A 19,830-nucleotide genomic window follows, 5' to 3' on the forward strand; every position below is an offset into this window, starting at 1 on the left:
AGAGAAGGGGGGACAACCTATGGCAGAGTGTTTACCTTGCATATGGGACGTCCTGTGCTTGATCCTCAGCACCACATAAGCAGGACATGGTGGTGCATGCCTATTGTCCCAGCACTCAGGAGGTGGAGGCAAAAGGACCAGACGTTCAAAGTCATCCTTGACTAGTGAGTGAGTTCAAGGCTATTGTAGGCTCTATGAAACCATGCTTGTTTGTTTGTTACAGAAGGTTCTGGAGAAATGACTCAGTAAATAAGTGGATAAGAGTGTTTGCTACATGTACATAAGGATCTGAGTTCAGATGCCTGCCACTGGAATTTTCTTTGGGCCACCAACCCGCTCCTAGATAAAGACATGGAGGCTTATTATGAATTATAAATGCTCGGCCTTAGCATAGGCTTGTTTGCAGGGCGTTTACCCACCAACCCCACAGTTCCCCAGAGTTTTCTTGAGTGCAAGCAGCAGGAAATATTAGATAGAAGGATATGGATTGTGGAGATAAACAGAAAATAAAGAATAGCCTGGAGAGGGCCTGGAGCCTATTCTAATGAGTCCTGACTGTCTCTGCCCTAGGGTATTTACAGAGACACCAAGGAGTGGAGCAAAAGACCTCCCCTCCCCCCAGCACAGCCAAGTGCAGACCATCTCAGACACCTGCACTCAGGCCCGTGGACCTAATCATCCTATGTGGACCTGCTGGGTAAAGCCATGAGGAACCTGAAAACGGCTCACTTGTTTCTAGCTAGTTTTTTTTTTTTAAAAAAAAAAAAAAAAAAACTTAAATTAACCCATTTCTATTAATCTATATACTGCCCTGAGGCTCGTTTACCTCATCTACATCCTGCTTTCCTCCTTCCTCCATGCCTCGATGGCTGGCCCCCTTTTTTTTCTCTGCCCACCTGCGCTTCGTATCCCTCCTCTGCCTAGCTATTGACCATTAGGCTTTCTATTAGACCCATCAGGTGCCTTAGGCGGGCAAGGTGAAACAGCAACCCATCTTTACATCGTTAAACAAATGCAGCATAAACAAAAGCAACACGTCTTTACGTAGTTAAACAAAAATTCTATCCCATGACAGATCCCATTACCCACCACGAACCTGTAATTCTGGTGTTGGAGAATGGAGACGGGATTGTTGGGATTTGCTGACTAGCAGCCAGCTCTGGTCTTAGTGAGAGGCCAGATCTCCAGGGAGCAAGTGGAGAGAGAGAAAAAGGACATCCAACATCCTCCTTTATCCTCCACACACAGGCATACATTACATCACACACACACACACACACACACACACACACACACACACACACACACCTAAAACAGAGACTATTCCCAAGTTCCAAGCTCAAACTACAGTTCTTGTAGCATTTTCAGCCTTTTAATGTTAATCCCAATAGTGAGAATAAGACCACTACCACAATTGGAGCCAAATTTGAAGCAAGCTTGATTCTTTTATTGGGGTACACCCAAGAGCTGGCCAGCAACTCCCTCCTAAGTCGAGTTAAAGAGAACAGCCCCAAATACATCTCTTGGGCCCCTTTGAAGGACTAAAATCATGAGTTGTTTTACAGAGAGGAAATAATGGGACAATAAGGAAATACAAGAAAAATCCTAATATATATATATATATATATATATATATATATATATATATATAACCTCATATGGTCACCATGTGATTAGGGAAGGTCAAGGTATTCTCAAAAACAAATCAAGGTCATGGGTTGGGGAGGAAACAGAGAGCAACTCAACTCTCACAAATAGAAACTTATTTTTAAAAATACAGCATAATGGCCCCTGCCTTTAAAATGGAGTTGGGCAGGTCCCTCACCATGAAAAGATATTACGGTATTTCAAATTCCATTTCTGTGCCTGATAAGCTCCCACCTAACCTTCAAGTGAATGTCATTAATCTGCATTAATGGCGTGCTTAAAGGGCAAGCATCCACAGAAGAACATTACAGAGCTACATAAACGCAGTCCAAGCAAGGACTTTAACATACTCCAGTTAAACTGTGTGCTTGTGGATCAGTATTTGACAGTTCCTCCCTGAAAAGCTTTTCAAAGATGAAATACGTAAAAACCTGTTTATAATTAGCATTAATTGGCGAACCGCTCTTTACATTCGATGCGAGTAATGAAGAGTGCTAAGTTTGGCATGGCCGGGGTGGTTCACACCTGCAGTCCCAGCACGTGGTAGGCTGAACAAGGGTGCCGTGAATACCAAGCCAGCCTGGGCTAGTCAAAACCTGTCTCAAAAGAAATGGGAAAGGGGGGAGGGGCTGGTGTCGGGTAGAGAAAGAACGTTGACTCACTAACTGAATTCTAACTAAACAAGAATTCCTTCGTAGCCAAGCCTGACCTGGAGTGCAAGTTAAGAGGCTGAAGCAGGATGGCAAGTTCAAGGCCTGTCTGGGTACCTTAGAGAGAGACCTGTCTCACAAGAGAAGAAAAAAAAAACAGTAATGGAAGGAAAGAAGGAAAGAAAAAAGAAAGAAAGAAAGAAGTGTGGGGCTGGAAAGATGGCTCATTGACTAAGAATGTTTTTTGTCTGGGCATTGGTGGGGCACACCTTTACTTCCAGCACTCAGGAGGCAGAGGCGGGCAGATCTCTGTGAGTTCAAGCCTTGAGCTGGCCTACAGAGCGAGTTCCAGGACAGTCAAGGCTACACAGAGAGACCCTGTCTCAAAAAAACAAAACAAACAAAAAGTGGTTTTTGCTCTCGTGGGGATCCATAACCCCAGTTTCAGGGGATAAGACATCTTCTGATATCAGCAGGCACCAGGCACGTTGTGCACACGCATACAGGCAGGCAAAAGATTCATACAAATAAAATAAATCTTTAAAAAATTCATTTTAAAAGGACAGGAGATATATAACTCAGTAGAGAAGAGCTTGCCTAGGCCTGGGCTTAATTCTCAATAGCTCACGCTAGAACAAACATGTACACACACACACACACAGACACACACACACACACACACACAGACAGACAGACAGACAGACACACACACACACACACACTTAATTCTCAATAGCTCACACTAGAACAAACATGTACACACACACACACACACACACACACACACACACACACACACACACACAAATGAATTCCATTCAGTCGACCCGAAGTTAGAGTTTTCGTATATTTTAGTTTTTAATCTACGTAAAGGTGGCAGGAGGGGCGGAGGGGGGGGGGTGAGGGAACGGCTCCGGGATGAGGTGAATTACGTCTAAGTTGTCGTCTTGGGAGTAATGACTTCTGCAAGGTTTCTGATGGACAAGGGCTGTCCGTCTGCCAGGTCCTGGGCTCACCCATTTGGGGCACTCAGAACAGGAACTCTTCTGGAAGACTGAGGGAGAAGACACCGGTGTCGGAGGTCTACAGACCCCTTAGGGAAAGGCAGACTTGTCTAGCTGAGCCCTCAGAAGCTGGGACAACATGGGAAGAGCATGGCCAGACACCTTGGCGCATGCGCGCTCAAGATCCGAAGCCAGAAGCGCGGTAGCCTTTTGTCCCGGCAGTGGAAAGGCCAGGGGCCGGCAGAGCTGGTCCAGCCCCAGGGACCCAGTCACCAGGCGTCATTGGCTCCAACGTCAAGGATCGTCAGCATCATCAGCACCTTCTCCCTCCCGGGTCCAGGCAGGGGGTGGCGGCGGCGTCACAGGGCGGAGCCGCCCCAGGGCCCTTTGTCTTTGGAGACCGTTGAGTGCCGAGAGGACTCCTTGCGCACTGTTCCGGGTGGCCCGCCGAGCCCCTCTCCAAGACATTCCTACCCTGGTGTCACCCTGGGGACTTGGGTCTTTCACATGTAAAGTCTTCCCTATCCCATTATTAGAAACTTTTTCCCCATATTTTCTGGATGATGTTCCTAGAAGGGACCTGGAATCGCTCCCCAGTCTCTCCACCACGGCTGACTGACTCTGTGCTTTCTGCCTCTGTATCTGTTGTCTTAAGTGACCGTGGTTGGTTGGTTTAACCTTTATTAAATAGATCTTTTGTTTATGTTTGTTTGGGGTGGTGGGGATTGAACCCAGAGCTTCCAGCATGCAAGGCAGCCAGCTGCTCTACCACAAAGAGCTGTATCTCAGCTTTTTTCCCCCCTATTATATTTTAAATTTTGAAGTAGGATTCAAGTTGCTCAGGTTGGTCTTGAATTTGCAGTCTTCTTGCAACTTCTCTGAATGCTGGAATTAACCGGACTGCGCCACCACGGGGCTCAGATCAACCCTAGCGAAGCGCCTTGCTAACTACCTAACCAGTATCGCTACCATGCTGTGCGACATTTCTGTATCAGATGACAGTTAATGATACACTTGAAGCCAGCTGGACCTGAGGTCCTGCCTCAGAAAACAAACATAATAAAAATAAATAAATAACATCTGTATACACCGTGTAGAAAACTGATGCCGCTCTCATTTTTTTTCTGAAATACATTATATTGTGTGTTTGAGATAAGTCTAATATAAATCATAATAAACCCTTCCATCACTGGTAATTACATGTAGAACTGGAGCACTTGCTAGACCAAGTTAGTGGTTCACTGGTACATTGCCTCATTGAATTATAATTTATGTCAATGTCTTGCTGTTAGATACACAGTGTATCTGGCATTTCTCTATCACTGTAGCCAGCCTGGGTTACATGAGATTCTGCCTCAAATAAACAAATAAAATTTTAAAACAAATAAAAAAATATAAACAGAAACTAAAACTACTAGCTAGTATTTATTACCAGCCACTGGGCATTGAAACAGAACAGTGGCTGGGTAGTGGTGGTGAGTACCTTTAATCCCAGCTCTTGGAAGGCAGAGGCAGATGGATCTGGATCTCTGTGAGTTTGAGGCCAGCCTGGTCTACAGAGCTGGTCTTAGGATAGCCAGGGCTACACAAAGAAACCCTGTCACTAAAAACCAAAAAGAAGAAAGGAGGAGGAGGAGGAGAGGAAGAGGAAGAAGAAAGAATAAAACAAAAGAAAGAAAATAGAACAGTGAGTAAGCAGACGTAGTTCCTGCCGCCGTCATGAAACTTAACCTCACACATCGGTGAGATGGGAAGATGAGTCACTAGACAGTCAGAGTGAAGGGGGAAAGTGATTCCTGAACAAGGAAAATGTAAAAGAGGTGTCTCACCAGGTCTACGATGTCAAAATCTTTTCAGATTTACGCTCTTACAAGAACAGTATGGAAGCCGGGCAGTGGTGGCGCACGCCTTTAATCCCAGCACTCAGGAGGCAGAGGCAGGTGGATCTCTGTGAGTTCGAGGCCAGCCTGGGCTACCAAATGAGTTCCAGGAAAGGCGCAAAGCTACACAAAGAAACCCTGTCTTGGGGAAAAAAAAAAAACAGTATGGAAATACTTGGGCTGATGAGATGGCTCCAAAAATAAAGTGCTTGCCCTAAGTTCAATCGCTGGAACCCATGTAAATGTGTAAGGAGAGTACTGACTCCAGTATACCATGGCATGTACACACACACACACACAGACACACACACACACACACACACACACACACACACACACACACACACTAATAAATAAAATTTTTAACATAAAAATACCGTAAAAATGTTTTTAAAATTAAATGGATTTGGGAAACATTACATACAATATAGATCAGCATGCTCCCTACCTGATACAAAACCTTTGAAGAGCTGTAACAAAGAAACTTACTTAGCCTGGCATGGTGCACGCCTTTACTCCCAATCTGTAGGAGACAAAGACAGTTGGATCTCTGTGAGTTTGAGGCCAGCCTGAGCTACCCAGTGAGACCCCTGAATGTTATTCTTAAATTGTATGTCTATGTGTATATCTATGTGGGGATATGCACATATGAGTGCACGTGCCCTCAAAGGCCAGAAGAGGATGCTGGAACTCCGGGAGCCAGAATTACACAGGTGATTGTGAGTAGCCCATTATGGATACTAGGGACCAAAACCAAATCCAGGTCCTCTGAAAGAGCATTAAGCATTCCTAACTGCTAAGCCTTCTCTCCAGCCACAACAGTGTCAGTGGATGGGTACAGGATTTTACTAAATATCTCTGGCTCACCTTGAATTGTACCCCATGGTCTGGGTGGTAAGACCTGAACCCAAGTCCTCTGCAAGAGCAGCCAGTGCTGGTTAACCAATGAACCTTTTCTCCAGCCTGGATGAATGTAGTTTTGGGTATCACATTTGGCTTTGAGATCATTGGGTTTGAAACGTAAGGACATTTTCATTCATTTTTGTCAGGCTCTTTTTGATATCTTACATGTGGTAAAGTAAGAGCCTCATTCCTAAAGTTTTTTTTATGTTATTTATTTATTTACTTTGTGGGGTATGTGTGGAAATCAGAGGACAACTTACAGAAGTCAGGATCAAACTGAAGGCCTCAACCTGAGCAGCATACTCCTTTACCCTGCTGGCCCAGAAGGTACTTTTTTTTTTCTTGGAGACAAGGTTTCCCTTTGTAACTTTGCGCCTATCCTGGAACTCACTCTGTAGCCCAGGCTGGCCTCAAACTCACAGAGATCCGCCTGGCTCTGCCTCCCGAACACTGGGATTAAAGGCGTGAGCCACCACTGCCCAGTCTAAGGTATTTCTTTTTTCAGACAGAATCTCACTATGTAGCCCTAGTTGGCCTAAAACTTGCTTGTGTAGACCAGGGTGGTTTCGAACTCATCGAGATCCACCTACCTCTGCCTCCTGGGAGTGCTGAGATTATAAATATGCGCCACGATGCCCAGCTCCTAAAGTGCTTTTCTATTAACCCAGAAAGGTCTGCCCCTTGGTGAATTGGCTGTAAAATTTTAAGATTGGTGTCATGTCTCAGGCAGAGTGAATGGCTTCCTTATCTAATGGGCCTGTTCTATTGAAACAGTTCTTTACAAAGAAAAATGCTTGAAAAACCAAAAAAAAAAAAGAAAGAAAGAAAGAAAAAAGAAAAATGCTTTACAGAAATGCTTTCCTTGAGGGAGGAGTTTCATGAAAATGCCATAATGAAATCCATTATTGTTTATAATTAATATATGCTGATTAAAAAACTTTTTAATAAAAGAAACGGCATCTTCATCTCCATCACTGGCTGTTTGAGAGCTATTTTTCAGGGTGTCTTTGTGAGCAGACAAAGACTGTTCTTTGGTAATAATTAGCAAATCAGTACATTTCACTCTGCTGTTGAAATGCCTGCTTCCTCCCCTCCCTTCTTCCTCCTCCTCCATTTTTGAGGCAGAATCCTAGGTTTCCCAGGCTGGACTCCAGCTCACTGTGTAACAATGGATGACCTTACTCCCCGAATCCTCCTGCCTCTACCTCCTGAATGCTACAATTATAGGTCTTTGCTACCGAGCCAGTTTATTAAGTGCTATGGAATGATCTCAGGACTTCATGAATACTAGGTAAGTGCTCTACCAATGGAACTACAGCCCCAGCCCTGGTTCCTCCCGCCCCTTTCTAAAGAAAAAGAAAATCTAATCTTTCTAAAGACTTTCAGTTAATTAGGCAAGGGCACTTTGTTCTCTGTTCTGGGAACATGGAGTGAAAAGACTGAGAGACTAAGTTTCTCCTAGTTGATAACATTTATAGCCCTCTGGGTTTTTTTTGTTTCTTTTTTCTTTTAGGGGAACTGGTCTGTAGACCAAGCTGGCCTAGAGATCACTATAGGCTGGCCTCAAAATTCATACAGATCTGCTTGCCTGTGCTGGGATTAAAGGCATGCACCCTAACTAGGTCCAGCAACCCTCTGGTTTTTAAAATATGTGAACCAAACCTCTAAAAGCCTGAGAATGGCAGTTTCTCATCCCTGTTGTTCCCATTCTAGGGAGTGCCGAGGCAGGAGGATAACCAAGAGTTCAAAGCCAGCCTACAGAGTGAGACCCTGTCTCATAAAAAGAGAGAGATGGGGGAAAGGGGATAGAGATGAAGAGCAATTTAAGGACTTTTTATTTTAAAGAATGTAGGCTGGGCAGTGGTGACGCACGCCTTTAATCCCAACATTTGGGAGGCAGAGACAGTGGATCTCTGAGTTTGAGGCCAGTGAATTTCAGGACAGGTAGGGCTACACAGAGAAACTCTTTTGTTTTGTTTTTCAAACAAACAAACAGGATTTCTCTGTACAGCCCTGGAACTTGCTCTGTAGACCAAGCTGATCTTGAACTCAGAGATCCACCTGCCTCTGCCTCTCAAGTGTGGGACTAAAGGCATGGGCCACCGTATCTGGCTTGCTGTGCACTGTCTTAATGAATAGCTCATACTGTTCTTGGTGGACTCCATAGATCAGAACTGACCAAGGCTTCTGAATTCCTTCCACTTTCTCTGGTACCTCTCATTCTGGGTGCCCAGTCTGAAAACTGTATTTTCTAGGATCTCTGCCCAAAGACAATTTAGACTATCATAGCAAAAAAAAATTCCTACATAAGTGAATGATGGCTTTAGATTCATGGGAAGTAATAGCCATCTTCAGAGGCCTGTACATCTCCATCCTAAACATGCTAAGACTCTAAGAGCTCCTGGAAACAGAGATGGTTGCGGCAGTGTCGGTGAATGCCTGCTCTCTCTCATCATCTCACAGTGTCTGATTTCTATAATGCCCCACCCGATGATGGAGCTTGCAAAGACTGCCAAGAACTGAAGTTTCTGGTCCTAATGCATTGATGGGAGGGGCTGTGTTGGGAAACTCTGAGGACATTATAGCGTAGGAATCATAGGTATAGTGATTGTGGTGGGAAACAGTGTAGATACTGAACAGGAAAGTGGATGTTCTGAAAAGTGACAGGCATGTAGCCATCTGTATGGAATAGTCACTGAGAGTGGAGGAGGAACACATCACCAGAGTATACCTTCTGAGGTGGACTTAGCCTGTGTAAGGATAAAGAATACAAATAAGAGGCTTGGGGTGTCGTTTAATGATAGAGTCCTTGCATGACGTGCTCAAGGCCCCGGGGCTGACCTCCACCAGTGTCAGAAAGAAAAGAATTGAACACAATTACTTGTATAGCTGTGGCTTCTCATGTCTATCATCCCCACGCTTGGGGGTGGGGCTGAGGAAGGAGGATTGTTAGTTTAAGGCTAACTTGTGTTGTGTAGTGAGATTCATTTCAAAAAATGAAACTAGCCAGGTGGTGGTGGTGCAGGCCTTTAATTCCCCGCGGGGGTGGGGGTGGGGGTGGATCTCTGAGTTTGAGGCCAGCCTGGTCTATAGAGCAAGTTCCAGGACAGTCAGAATTGCAGAGAAATCCTGTCTCAAGAAAACTAAGCAACCAAAAAGGCCCTCAAAAGGGCTGGAGAGGTGGCTCAGTAGTTAAGAGCATTGGCAGCTCTTCCAGAGGACCTGAGTTCAATTCCCAGCAACATGTGGTGGCTCACAACCACCTGAAATGAGATCTGATGCCCTCTTCTGGCCTGCAGGGACACAAGCAGGCAGAACACTCTGTATACATAATAAATAAATAAATAAATAAATAAATAAATAAATAAATAAATAAATAAATCTTTTTAAAAAGGGGGGCGGCTTAACAATGCTGTCTGCGCCACACTGTCTCAGAAGTTCAAGTTTGTACTTAGAATCACTTGGAGACTTTAACAACTTAAGACACTGTTTCCCAGGCCCAGAGCACACCAATTAAGTAAAAATCGCTGAAAGCAAAAGCTGAGTGAGCCTTGATATCCTTTCTAATTTCCCCAAGTGTATAAACAGGCTGAAAACCATGACACTTGCCGAATGATACAATTATACACGTTTGTAACACAGTGAAAAATCCTGCAGACAGTTACCCCATGACAGTTCCAAGCAAGGATGAGCCAGGCATGTCTGATGACAGGAGAATCAGATCAAGGTTATCCTTGATGACACAGTAGTTTGAAGCCACGCTGTGCTACGTTAGGGACCCTGCCTCAAATTGACAGTAACAGAGGTGGAGAGGTGGCTTAGCAGTTAAGAACACTTGTTGCTCTTGCAGAGGACCTGGGTTTGGTTCCCAGCATCCACATGGCGGTTCACAATGATCTACAGCTACAAGTTTCAGTGGATATAAGGTCACCAGGCACATATACAGTGCACATCCATACAGGCAGGCAAAACACTCATGTATATATAAAATAAAATAATTTTTTTTTTTGGTTTTTCAAGACAGGGTTTCTCTGTGTAGCTTTGCACCTTTCCTGGATCTCTGTAGACCAGCCGGGCGGTGGTGGCGCACGCCTTTAATCCCAGCACTCAGGAGGCAGAGCCAGGCAGATCTTTGTGAAAATAAGTAATTTTTAAAGAAAAAAAAAGTAAAAAAAAAAAACAAAAACAGAAACAAAAAACTGATGTTGCAGTTGTCTGCCTTTTAAGAGTGTATCTTTGAGGGCTTCTCTGTATATTGTCTGCTGTAGCAGGATGTTCCAAGGTTTAAATTCAGCTTTGATGTCATATATTAACAATGAGTTTCCTTTCTCCCCATTATACTCTCCCATAATGCTTTGCTTGCCCAGGAGAAAATGAAGAAGGAAGAAATGAATAATGGATTGCAGATTAGAGGGTGCCAGGTAAATTCAGTTTCCTCTCCTCTAAAATGCTTTTATTGTAGGGAGAATTGCTCGGCCATTAAGAGTGATAAAGTCTTTGCACCCTGAAGGGCTCTCTGCCAACGCAGCAATCCAAATTAAACCAAATCAGACTAAATTGGAAAAGCCCAGGTCTAATGGGTACAGTGTTCTGGGTGATTCTCAGCCCCTCGGAGAGGAGACAGGGAAGAAACACCTGTCTGGTTCCTGGGATGCAGCTTATATACCCTGTGGGAGTGGTCTTGAACCTCTCTGGGGGAGGAGCTGTGTTTGGCGGGCTTTGAAGGGGCGGGCCGGTTTGGGAAAAGAAATAGGGAGGGGAGTTGAGGTGGCTCTTCCACCAGAACAGACTCTTTGTTGTTGTTGTTGTTGTTGTTGTTGTTGTTTTTGGTTTTTTCGAGACAGGGTTCTCTGTGTAGCTTTGCGCCTTTTCTGTAACTCACTTGGTAGCCCAGGCTGGCCTCGAACTCACAGTGCTGGGATTAAAGGCGTGCGCCACCACTGCCTGGCTCAGTCAGACTCTTTGAGTATAGGGATGCCAGGGTGCCAGGGGTTGAGGTAGGGCTCCCACCCAAACAAAGAGCACTTGTTCTTACAGAAGACCGAGGTTCAATTCCCAGCACCTACATGCCAGCTAATGTCTGTAACTCTAGTCCCCAAAGATCCAATGCCATCTTCTGGCCTCCGTAGGCACCGCACACACATGGCACACAGATATACCTGCAGGGAAAACACCCATACACAGGAAGCAGAATCTACTGTAAAGCTGGGAAAGAATGCTTGGCTAGCATATACAAGGTCCTGGGTTCGATTCCCAGTGTTGGGGGAAAATATCTATTGTATAATGACTGGGATGATGTCTCAGTCAGTAAACTGCCTGCCTTACAAGCATGAGGACTGAGTTTGAGCCCCAGAACCCAGGTTAAAAAAACAAACATGGCCTAATCCTGGCGAGCGGTGGTGGCGCACGCCTTTAATCCCAGCACTCGGGAGGCAGAGCCAGGCGGATCTCTGTGAGTTCGAGGCCAGCCTGGGCTACAGAGTGAGTTCCAGGGAAGGCGCAAAGCTACACAGAGAAACCTTGTCTCGAAAAACCAAAAAAAAAAAAAGATGATCCCTGGGGCTCATGGGCAGCCAGTCTAGTCTACTAGGAAGTTCCAGGGCTAGTGAGGGACCCTGTCTCAAGAGGAAAAAGTGGGGGCTGGAGAGATGGTTCAGCGGTTATGAGCACTGGCTGCTCTTCCAGAGGACCTGGGTTCAATTCCCAGCGCCCACACAGCAGCTGACAGCTGTGTCATTGCTGTTCCATCAGATCTGACACCCTCCCACAGACATACAGACAGGCAGAACACCGATGGACAGAAAATAAAAATATAAATGCCTGAGAAACAATATGAAGTTGTCCTCTGACCTTTATTATGTGACAGACTTCCTGGGGAGATCACACACACACACACACACACACACACACACACACACACACACACACGCGTATCTAAAGGAAAGCCATGACAGCCCAAAGTCACAACTGTACTGATGTCCACCCTCGTGAACCAATGAGTTTTTATTGGGCTTGCTAATAGGAGTCCAGATGAGGGGTTACTTATAAGGAGTGAGGAGGACCCAAAAGCAGCTGTCCCCAGAGAGTCCACCCCAGCAACCAAGGATGCAGTTCCGCATCTCTCTGGACAGCTTGCAGGGAGCGCAACCATCCAAGAACAACTCTCTGCGCTTTGAGTGATTAGAGGTGCCCCGCCCCCAAGGGTTGTTTACTCCTCTTTATAGCGGGGGAGGGGCCTTAGAACCGCTTCCATGTTTCTCATCTCCTAGTCTCATGATGGTTGGTTTACCTCCTGAGTCTCAGGAGCCTCTCCCTCCCTCCTGGGGGGAAGGTGTCAGTTTGGAGGAAACTGCCATACATCCAGTGGCATGCATCATGAGCGTATGTATACCTGAACACATATGAACATGCACACACACACACACACCAAGGAAAGGAATCTTCCAAAACCTGTTTGAGCCTATTGTTACAATTCTACAATGTAATTAAGTATTGTGTCAGCTGATGAGATGTAAGTGCCCCTAGATAGTGTTTCTACGAAAACCAGTCAAATAATTTGGAATAACTTTTTAAAAAATGCCCTTCACTTTAAAAAAAAATGGCTATCAAATTATTTGTGAGCATGGGGGAGGGACCGGGAGGAGAGGCGGGAGGGGAAACTGCGGCTGGGAAGTAAAATTAATAATAATAATAATAATAATAATAATAATAATGATGAGGTGAGAGCAAGGAGTGTGCTTGGTGTTCCAGGAGTTACTGACATTCCAGGATGTGGCTGTGAACTTCACCAGAGAAGAATGGGCACAGCTGACCCTGACTCAGAGGAATCTCTCTTTTTTTTTTTTTTTTTTTTTTTGGTTTTTCGAGACAAGGTTTCTCTGTGTAGCTTTGCTCCTTTCCTGGAACTTGCTTTTTAGCCCAGGCTGGCCTCGAAATCACAGAGATCCGCCTGTCTCTGCCTCCCGAGTGCTGGGATTAAAGGCGTGCGCCACCACCGCCTAGCAGGAATCTCTAACGAAACTGATGCTGGAGAACTATAGGAATCTGGTCGCACTGGGTAAGCTTGGAGTTGTTGGGACAGCAGAGCCCATTCAAATGAGTGTATTGCCTTCGGTTGTAGGAGGCATGAAAACCTTTGTGAATACAGTTTAGGCCTTACAGAAGAATACTGGCCAGTTTTGGAGGTGGACATTTGTCTGCTGTTCTTTTCGGGGGGGGGGGGGGCTCTGACTTCGTTGAGATTGGATTTTTTTTTTTCCTTTTCCAAGACAAGGTCTCACTCTATATCCCAGCCGAGCATCAAACTCATGGCAACCTTTTGCCTCAGCCTCCCGAGCGCTGGGATAATGGGTATGAACGAGCCGGCATGCCTGATTTGGAAGTGGTCCCGGAAAAGACTTTTATTCCCTATTAACATGTAAGAACTGCATTTTCCCCCACAACCAGGGCACCAGCTTTATAAGCCAGAAGTGATCACTCAGTTGGAACAAGAGGTGCGGCGGACACTGGAAAGGGGCAGCCAGCTGGATGCTTTTCCAGGCGAAAAGCAGGACCAAGTGGAAGAAACAGCTCCTTGTCAAGTATTCGGTGAAGCGCTGTTTTTATGAAATGGAAAAAAATATTTAAAACATTTACCTTTCCACTCACATTGTATCTTTTATACAAAGTAGAAATGGCTGTCTTGTTTTTTTCTTCCCCCCGATTGAATAGAAAATATCCATTTATTATGAAAAATGATAACCTGGATGTGTAAGTTTGAACTTCTGCAAACACTGTTACAGATCGCCCCCTAGCGTTTTCTCTGTATTTTCTTTATATCTCCTTTTAGTATTCTTCCCTGCACCTCCATCATATATTATGTGTACAGATGTTGCCCTGCATCTGTCTGTGCACCAAGTACATGTAGTGCCGGAGGAGATCAGAAGAGAGCCTCAGATTCCCGGGACTGGAGTTACATAATGTTGTGTGAGCCACTATGGGGGAGCTGGGAATGGAACCTGGGTCCTCTGTGAGAGCAGCCAGTGCTCGCCACCCTGGAGCCATCTCTCCCGCCCTTCCTTTCAGTATTCTTTCAATCGTTTCTTCTCATATCAAAAATTTCTCTATTTTACTTTCTTTTCATTTTTCTTTTCCCTCTCATTATCTAAGTCTTTATATTTAGAGTTATAGCCCGGAGCCTCGTTCCTGAACTCCTTGGCTTCCCTCAAGGATTCCTGCCGTTCCTGAGCTGCTCAAGTTACTAGAGTCTTACTAATGTCCTTTCCCTCAAAGCCAGTGGCTGACGTCAGTCGTGTGCTGTTGGGCTGGATGCTGTAGACTTGACAGTCTTGAAGTTGTCTTCCATTGGTCTTCTAGCTTGTCTTAGGGTCTCTGCTCCATCACAGACTCTTCCTCCTCATTCTCCTCCGGATTCAATGCTTAGCTCTTACTTTTAAGTGGCACTTCCATTTCATCTTCCCATTCCACTAGTTCGAGCCTTACCTTCTTACAGATTCTTCCATTATATTTTTTTGACAATATCATGCTATCGCTTAATTAAATATTTCAAAACCTAAACTTAGTAACTTATGCATTCTTCTTTTTTTTTCAGTTTTTAAATAGGGTCCCTTGACCTTGAGTTCAGGTTAGCCTTGAACTTACTGTGTAAGTCAGGATAGCCTAAAACTCACACTCTTCCACCCCCAGCCTCCCAAGCACTGGGATTTGCAGGTGTGTGCCAGCATGCTTGGTTATGGTGTCTTCTCTGAAATGTGAGATTTCTTGATCAAATAGTTATAACAGTAATATTTAATTTAGCTGCCTGTTGCTGGTATTCCACCCACAGTGCAGTGTGCTTATTTGGACAAACATGTAACTACTGTTTGCCAGACACTGGGTTACATTTTCTTTAAATAATTTTATTCTGGCCAGACATGATGGTGCACACCTTTAATTTTAGCATTCAGGAGACAGAGGCAGGTGGATCTCTGTGAACTGGAGGGCAGCCTGGTCTACATAGCAAGTTCCAGGCCAGCCAGAGCTACAAAGTGAGATCATTGTATCAAACAACCAAAGCAATAAAAAAAAAAAATCATTTTAGCTGGGCAGTGGTGACGCCCGCCTTTAATCCCAGGACTCTGCAGGCAGAGGCAGGCAGATCTCTGAGTTCCAGGCCAGCCTGGTCTACAAAGTGAGTTTTAGGACAGCCAGGATTGCACAGAGATATCTGAAACCTCACTCCTCCGCAAATATTTATATATTATTTTATTCTGGGGCTAGAGAGATGGTTTAGCAGTTGCTCTTAGCGAGGACCCACGTTCTGTTCCTATCACCCTTAGGATGGTTCACAACCCTCTGTAACTCGAGCCCCATTTGTCTTCATTTGACATCCGTGGGCACCAGGCATGCCACATGGTGCACATACATACATGCAGGCAAACACTCATCGAGATGTAATAAATAAATTTAAAAAAGGGAACCAGAGGCAGCAAGAAGGGGGGCGCTGTATCTTATGGGGACGCAAAGAAAATTTTAGGCCTATGGGGTAGTCCTTGAGGCTGTATTGTGGGAGCCAGTTGCCTTGAAACCGTTCTGGATGTTGGATAATCTGGGCCATGGTGTCATTGGAGATCTTTCAGGGGGTCTTGGCTGGTCAAACCTGATGTATCTTAATCTGGAACAAATCCATAGCCTCTGGCTTTCTGTGGAAACAAAAGCAGAACCTCTTTTCCAAAGTAACATATCCTTATATCCAAATTTTGAAGTCAAGGTACCTTTAAAATATATATTTTGGCATAACTGAACAGCTTTTGGAATCAAATGTTTTTCTTCAGTTACGAATATCAAATAGAACATAATCCAGATTCTCTGTGTGGTAGTCATCTTTACGTGGCTTATTTTTTATATTACCCTGAGCTTATTGGTTTAAACTGCACCATTCTAAGACTGAAACGGTGGTGTGGCTGCTGGCTCCGCCCACTTCAGCTTCCCAACTTGGCAGTGGTACGTTTTCTGCCAGCTCTGTGAGTCATCAAGTCTCAGAAATAGTGGGTCTAAGCTTTTATCAAAGTAGCGTGTAGCCCAGAAACCTTTTTTTTTTTTTAATTATTATTATTTCAGGGCTGAGGACCAAACCCAGGACCTTGCGCTTGCTAGGCAAGTGCTCTAACACTGAGCTAAATCCCCAACCCCTTAATTTTTTTTTTTTTTTAAATACTAGTAAAGACTAAATCTACCACACAGCTGCGTAATGTGCTGCTGGCAGAGGCCTCATTCCCGCCATACTGCCGGTCAAACGCACACGCCAGGAACCCGCCAGTGTTCAAACCTGCGTTTTGTGGTATCTAGCTGTCCGTATCAGACAAGAAGCAGGAAACTGGTTTTGGCTCTTTTTAGAATTGGTTATTAAATATTCTCAGGTTTAAGGTGGAAACTCGAGCCATTGGGCGCCATTTGTAGCTAGAGTTTTCCTGCCTTACCCACAGTCAGGACAAATCTTTGTCACCCGCCAGTCCCACAGCCGCTCAGACCCAACCAAGTAAACACAGAGACTTATATTGCTTACAAACTGTATGACCGTGGTAGGCTTCTTGCTAACTGTTCTTTTATCTTAAATTAACCCATTTCTATAAATTTATACCTTGCCACGTGACTGGTGGCTTACCGGCATCTTTACATGCTGCTTGACCTGGGGGTGGCTGCAGTGTCTCTCCTCCTTCTTCCTGTTTTCCCCATTCTCCTCTCTCTTTGTCCCATCTATACTTCCTGCCTGGTCACTGGCCATCAGTGTTTTATTTATATAGAGTGATATCCACAGCAATGGGTAAAAGTTATCACTGTGAAACTTGAAAACCCACCCAGTAGAAGGCAAAAATAACTCCTGATCTCCACACACGTGCAGTGGCCTGTGACCCAATTATATTAAAAAAAAAAAAAAAAAAAAAAAAGTCAAGGGGCTGGAGAGATAGCTCAGCAGTTAGGTGCTGCTCTTCCAGAGGTCCTGAGTTCAATTCCCAGCAACCACATAATGGCTCACAGCCATCTGTAATGAGATCTGGTGCCCTCTTCTGGCCTGCAAGGATACATACAGACAGAACACTATATACATAATAAATTATTTTTTTTTTCTTTTTGGTTTTTCGAGACAGGGTTTCTCTGTGTAGTTTTGGTGCCTGTTCTGGATCTCACTCTGTAGCCCAGGCTGGCCTGGAACTCACAGAGATCCTCCTGGCTCTGCCTCCCGAGTGCTGGGATTAAAGGTGTGCGACACCGCTGCCCGGCCATACCTGTTTTAAATGTCCCCATGCTCTCTGATTCCTGTCTCCTTTCATAGTCTTTCTACTGTCCTATGTGCCCATTTTAAAATGTTCATCATATTATCGCCAGGCTTCTCTGTAATTCTGTATGTCAAGTTTCCTTTTTAAAACATAATGTTGGAAAGGGTTTAAAAACGATTTGTACATTCTGAATTTCTTTTAGACAAGGTGGACAGACTGGAAGTGAAAAAGACAACTCTCAAGCAGAACATGTCAGATGAAAACCAGCTCCGTGAGGTCATAATGGAGAGACTAACAGGAGGCACCTTCTGGTTCTCCATCTTAGGAGGACTCTGGGATTTTGATTATCAGTTAGAACTGAACCACGAAAAGCAGCAGAAGCACTTGGAACAAGTATCCTTCACCCACCAAAAAAGTACACAAGAAGCATGGCGTGTAAGAAGTTTGAGGAAAACCATAATCTGAATTCTAACCTTATTATGCATTAGAGAATCCCTCCGGTTAAAAAGCCTCTCTACCGGCTAGAGATATGGCTCAGTGGTTAAGAGCATGGGCTGCTCTTGCAGAGGACCTGGGTTCAATTCTCAGCACCTGCAAGGTGGCTCACATTCCCAGGGGACTCACTGTTCTCTTCTGGCCTCCCCCAGGATTGCATGCATGTGATGCATGTGCAGGGGGAAAGCCTCTCTACAATGACACATGAGGAAACAGCAACAAAGAGCACTCAGATTTTATTTATTATCAAGGACATGATGTAAGAGAATGCCTATGAATATGATGAGTGCGGGGAAATCTTCCGTCAGCATGCTTTTCTTACTAGTTGTATTCTTCTCAGAGAGAAACACGGTGAATGTGGAAAGACCTTCCAGCGAACTTTAACTCATAACCAACCTCAGATAGCTCTTACGGGAAAAAACCCTGTAAGTGTGACGAATGCAGGAGAGGATTCAGGCAGAGGATACACCTCATTCAACATCGGTGGATCCATACAGGGGGAAAACCTTTCATTTGTAACATATGTGGGAACACCTTCCATCCGCATTCATCCTTTACCCAGCACCTGAGAATCCACACGGGGGAGAAGCCCTACAAGTGTAGGCAGTGTGGTGAAGCTTTCAGCCGCATCACATCGCTCACTGAGCATCACAGACTTCACAGTGGAGAGAGACCTTATGAATGCCGCGTCTGTGGAAAAGCCTTCAGCCAGCGAATGCATCTTAATCAACACACGGGAGAGAAGCCCTGTAAGTGTCATGAATGTGGGAAAGCCTTCAGCTAGAGTGCTCACCTTAACCAGCCCAGGAGAATCCACAGCCGTGAGAAGTTATGTGACTATAAACGTGAGAAAGCTTCCAAGTGAAGTCCACCCCCTCGTAGCACATAACTCATGGGGGGCGGGGGGGGGGCGGGGAATGAACTCACGGATGTGGAAAAAATTTCAATTCCTTCTTTCCATTTACTACCAAATTATTCCTGGGGGGAAAGAAAGTTTCCAAGTGAGCTTTTACTGCAGAGAAATCAAATTTGTAGCTGAAGTCAGTTCATTAAAACATTCCCAGGAGATCTTATAAATAGTGAACGTTATTAATTTTATAAACAAAAATATATTGGGCTATATTCTAAATCTAATGTAAAACCCAAATAAAGGGAGTGTGGTGACATGCCTTCAATTCTAGCACGACAGGTTTGCTGTTATTATTGTTGCTGTTTTCTTTGTGATCCTAGCACTCGGTGTGGCAGAAAAGATTAGAGATTCAAGGTTACCCCCCACTATGAATGGAGTTCAAGGCCATTATGGGCTACTTGAGACCCTATTTTTAAAAATGAAATGGGAAAAAAACCCACAAAAATCTAATAATCTAATACATCTAAAAAAAATCTAATGACCTACAATAACCTATAATTACTAACCTGTGGATTTATTCTATAATATTGTTTAATTATATGAATATTGATTAAACAAGTCAATGTTGTAATATAACCAGTTGCATAAAATAGAATAAACAGAAAGAGTAATATTTCTCAAACTTTAGTCATTTTGTGCTTTATTTACAGTTTTTTTCTATAGTTAGTCTTAATACTTTTTTAAAGGACATAGGATTTTTTTTCCTTTTATTTTATTTTACAATACCATTCAGTTCTACATATCAGCCACGGGTTCCCCTGTTCTCCCCCCTCCCACACCCTCCCCTTACCCCCAGCCCACCCCCCATTCCCACCTCCTCCAGGGCAAAGCCTCCCCCGAGGACTGAGATCAACCTGGTAGACTCAGTCCAGGCAGGTCCAGTCCCCTCCTTCCAGACTGAGCCAAGTGTCCCTGCATAAGCTCCAGGTTTCAAACAGCCAACTCATGCAATGAGCACAGGACTTGGTCCCACTGCCTAGTTGCCTCCCAAACTGATCAAGCCAATCAACTGTCTCACCTATTCAGAGGGCCTGATCCAGCTGGGGGCCCCTCAGCCTTTGGTTCATAGTTCATGTGTTTCCATTC

General features: G+C 44.6%; 1 protein-coding gene across 1 annotated transcript; it reads left to right on the forward strand.

Annotated features, from left to right (window-relative positions):
• Window positions 1–3,451: 3,451 nt before the first annotated feature.
• On the forward strand, window positions 3,452–18,736 carry Znf713 (zinc finger protein 713). The gene is given in 7 exon segments (XM_076560327.1): window positions 3,452–3,740; window positions 13,507–13,623; window positions 17,542–17,763; window positions 17,766–17,839; window positions 18,022–18,101; window positions 18,103–18,248; window positions 18,251–18,736. Coding segments are annotated over 7 exon segments (1,377 nt in total). The 3' UTR covers window positions 18,700–18,736.
• The last annotated feature ends 1,094 nt before the right edge of the window (window positions 18,737–19,830 follow it).

Source organism: Peromyscus maniculatus, chromosome 23 (genome assembly GCF_049852395.1).
Source record: "Peromyscus maniculatus bairdii isolate BWxNUB_F1_BW_parent chromosome 23, HU_Pman_BW_mat_3.1, whole genome shotgun sequence".
Lineage (NCBI taxonomy): Eukaryota > Metazoa > Chordata > Mammalia > Rodentia > Cricetidae > Peromyscus > Peromyscus maniculatus.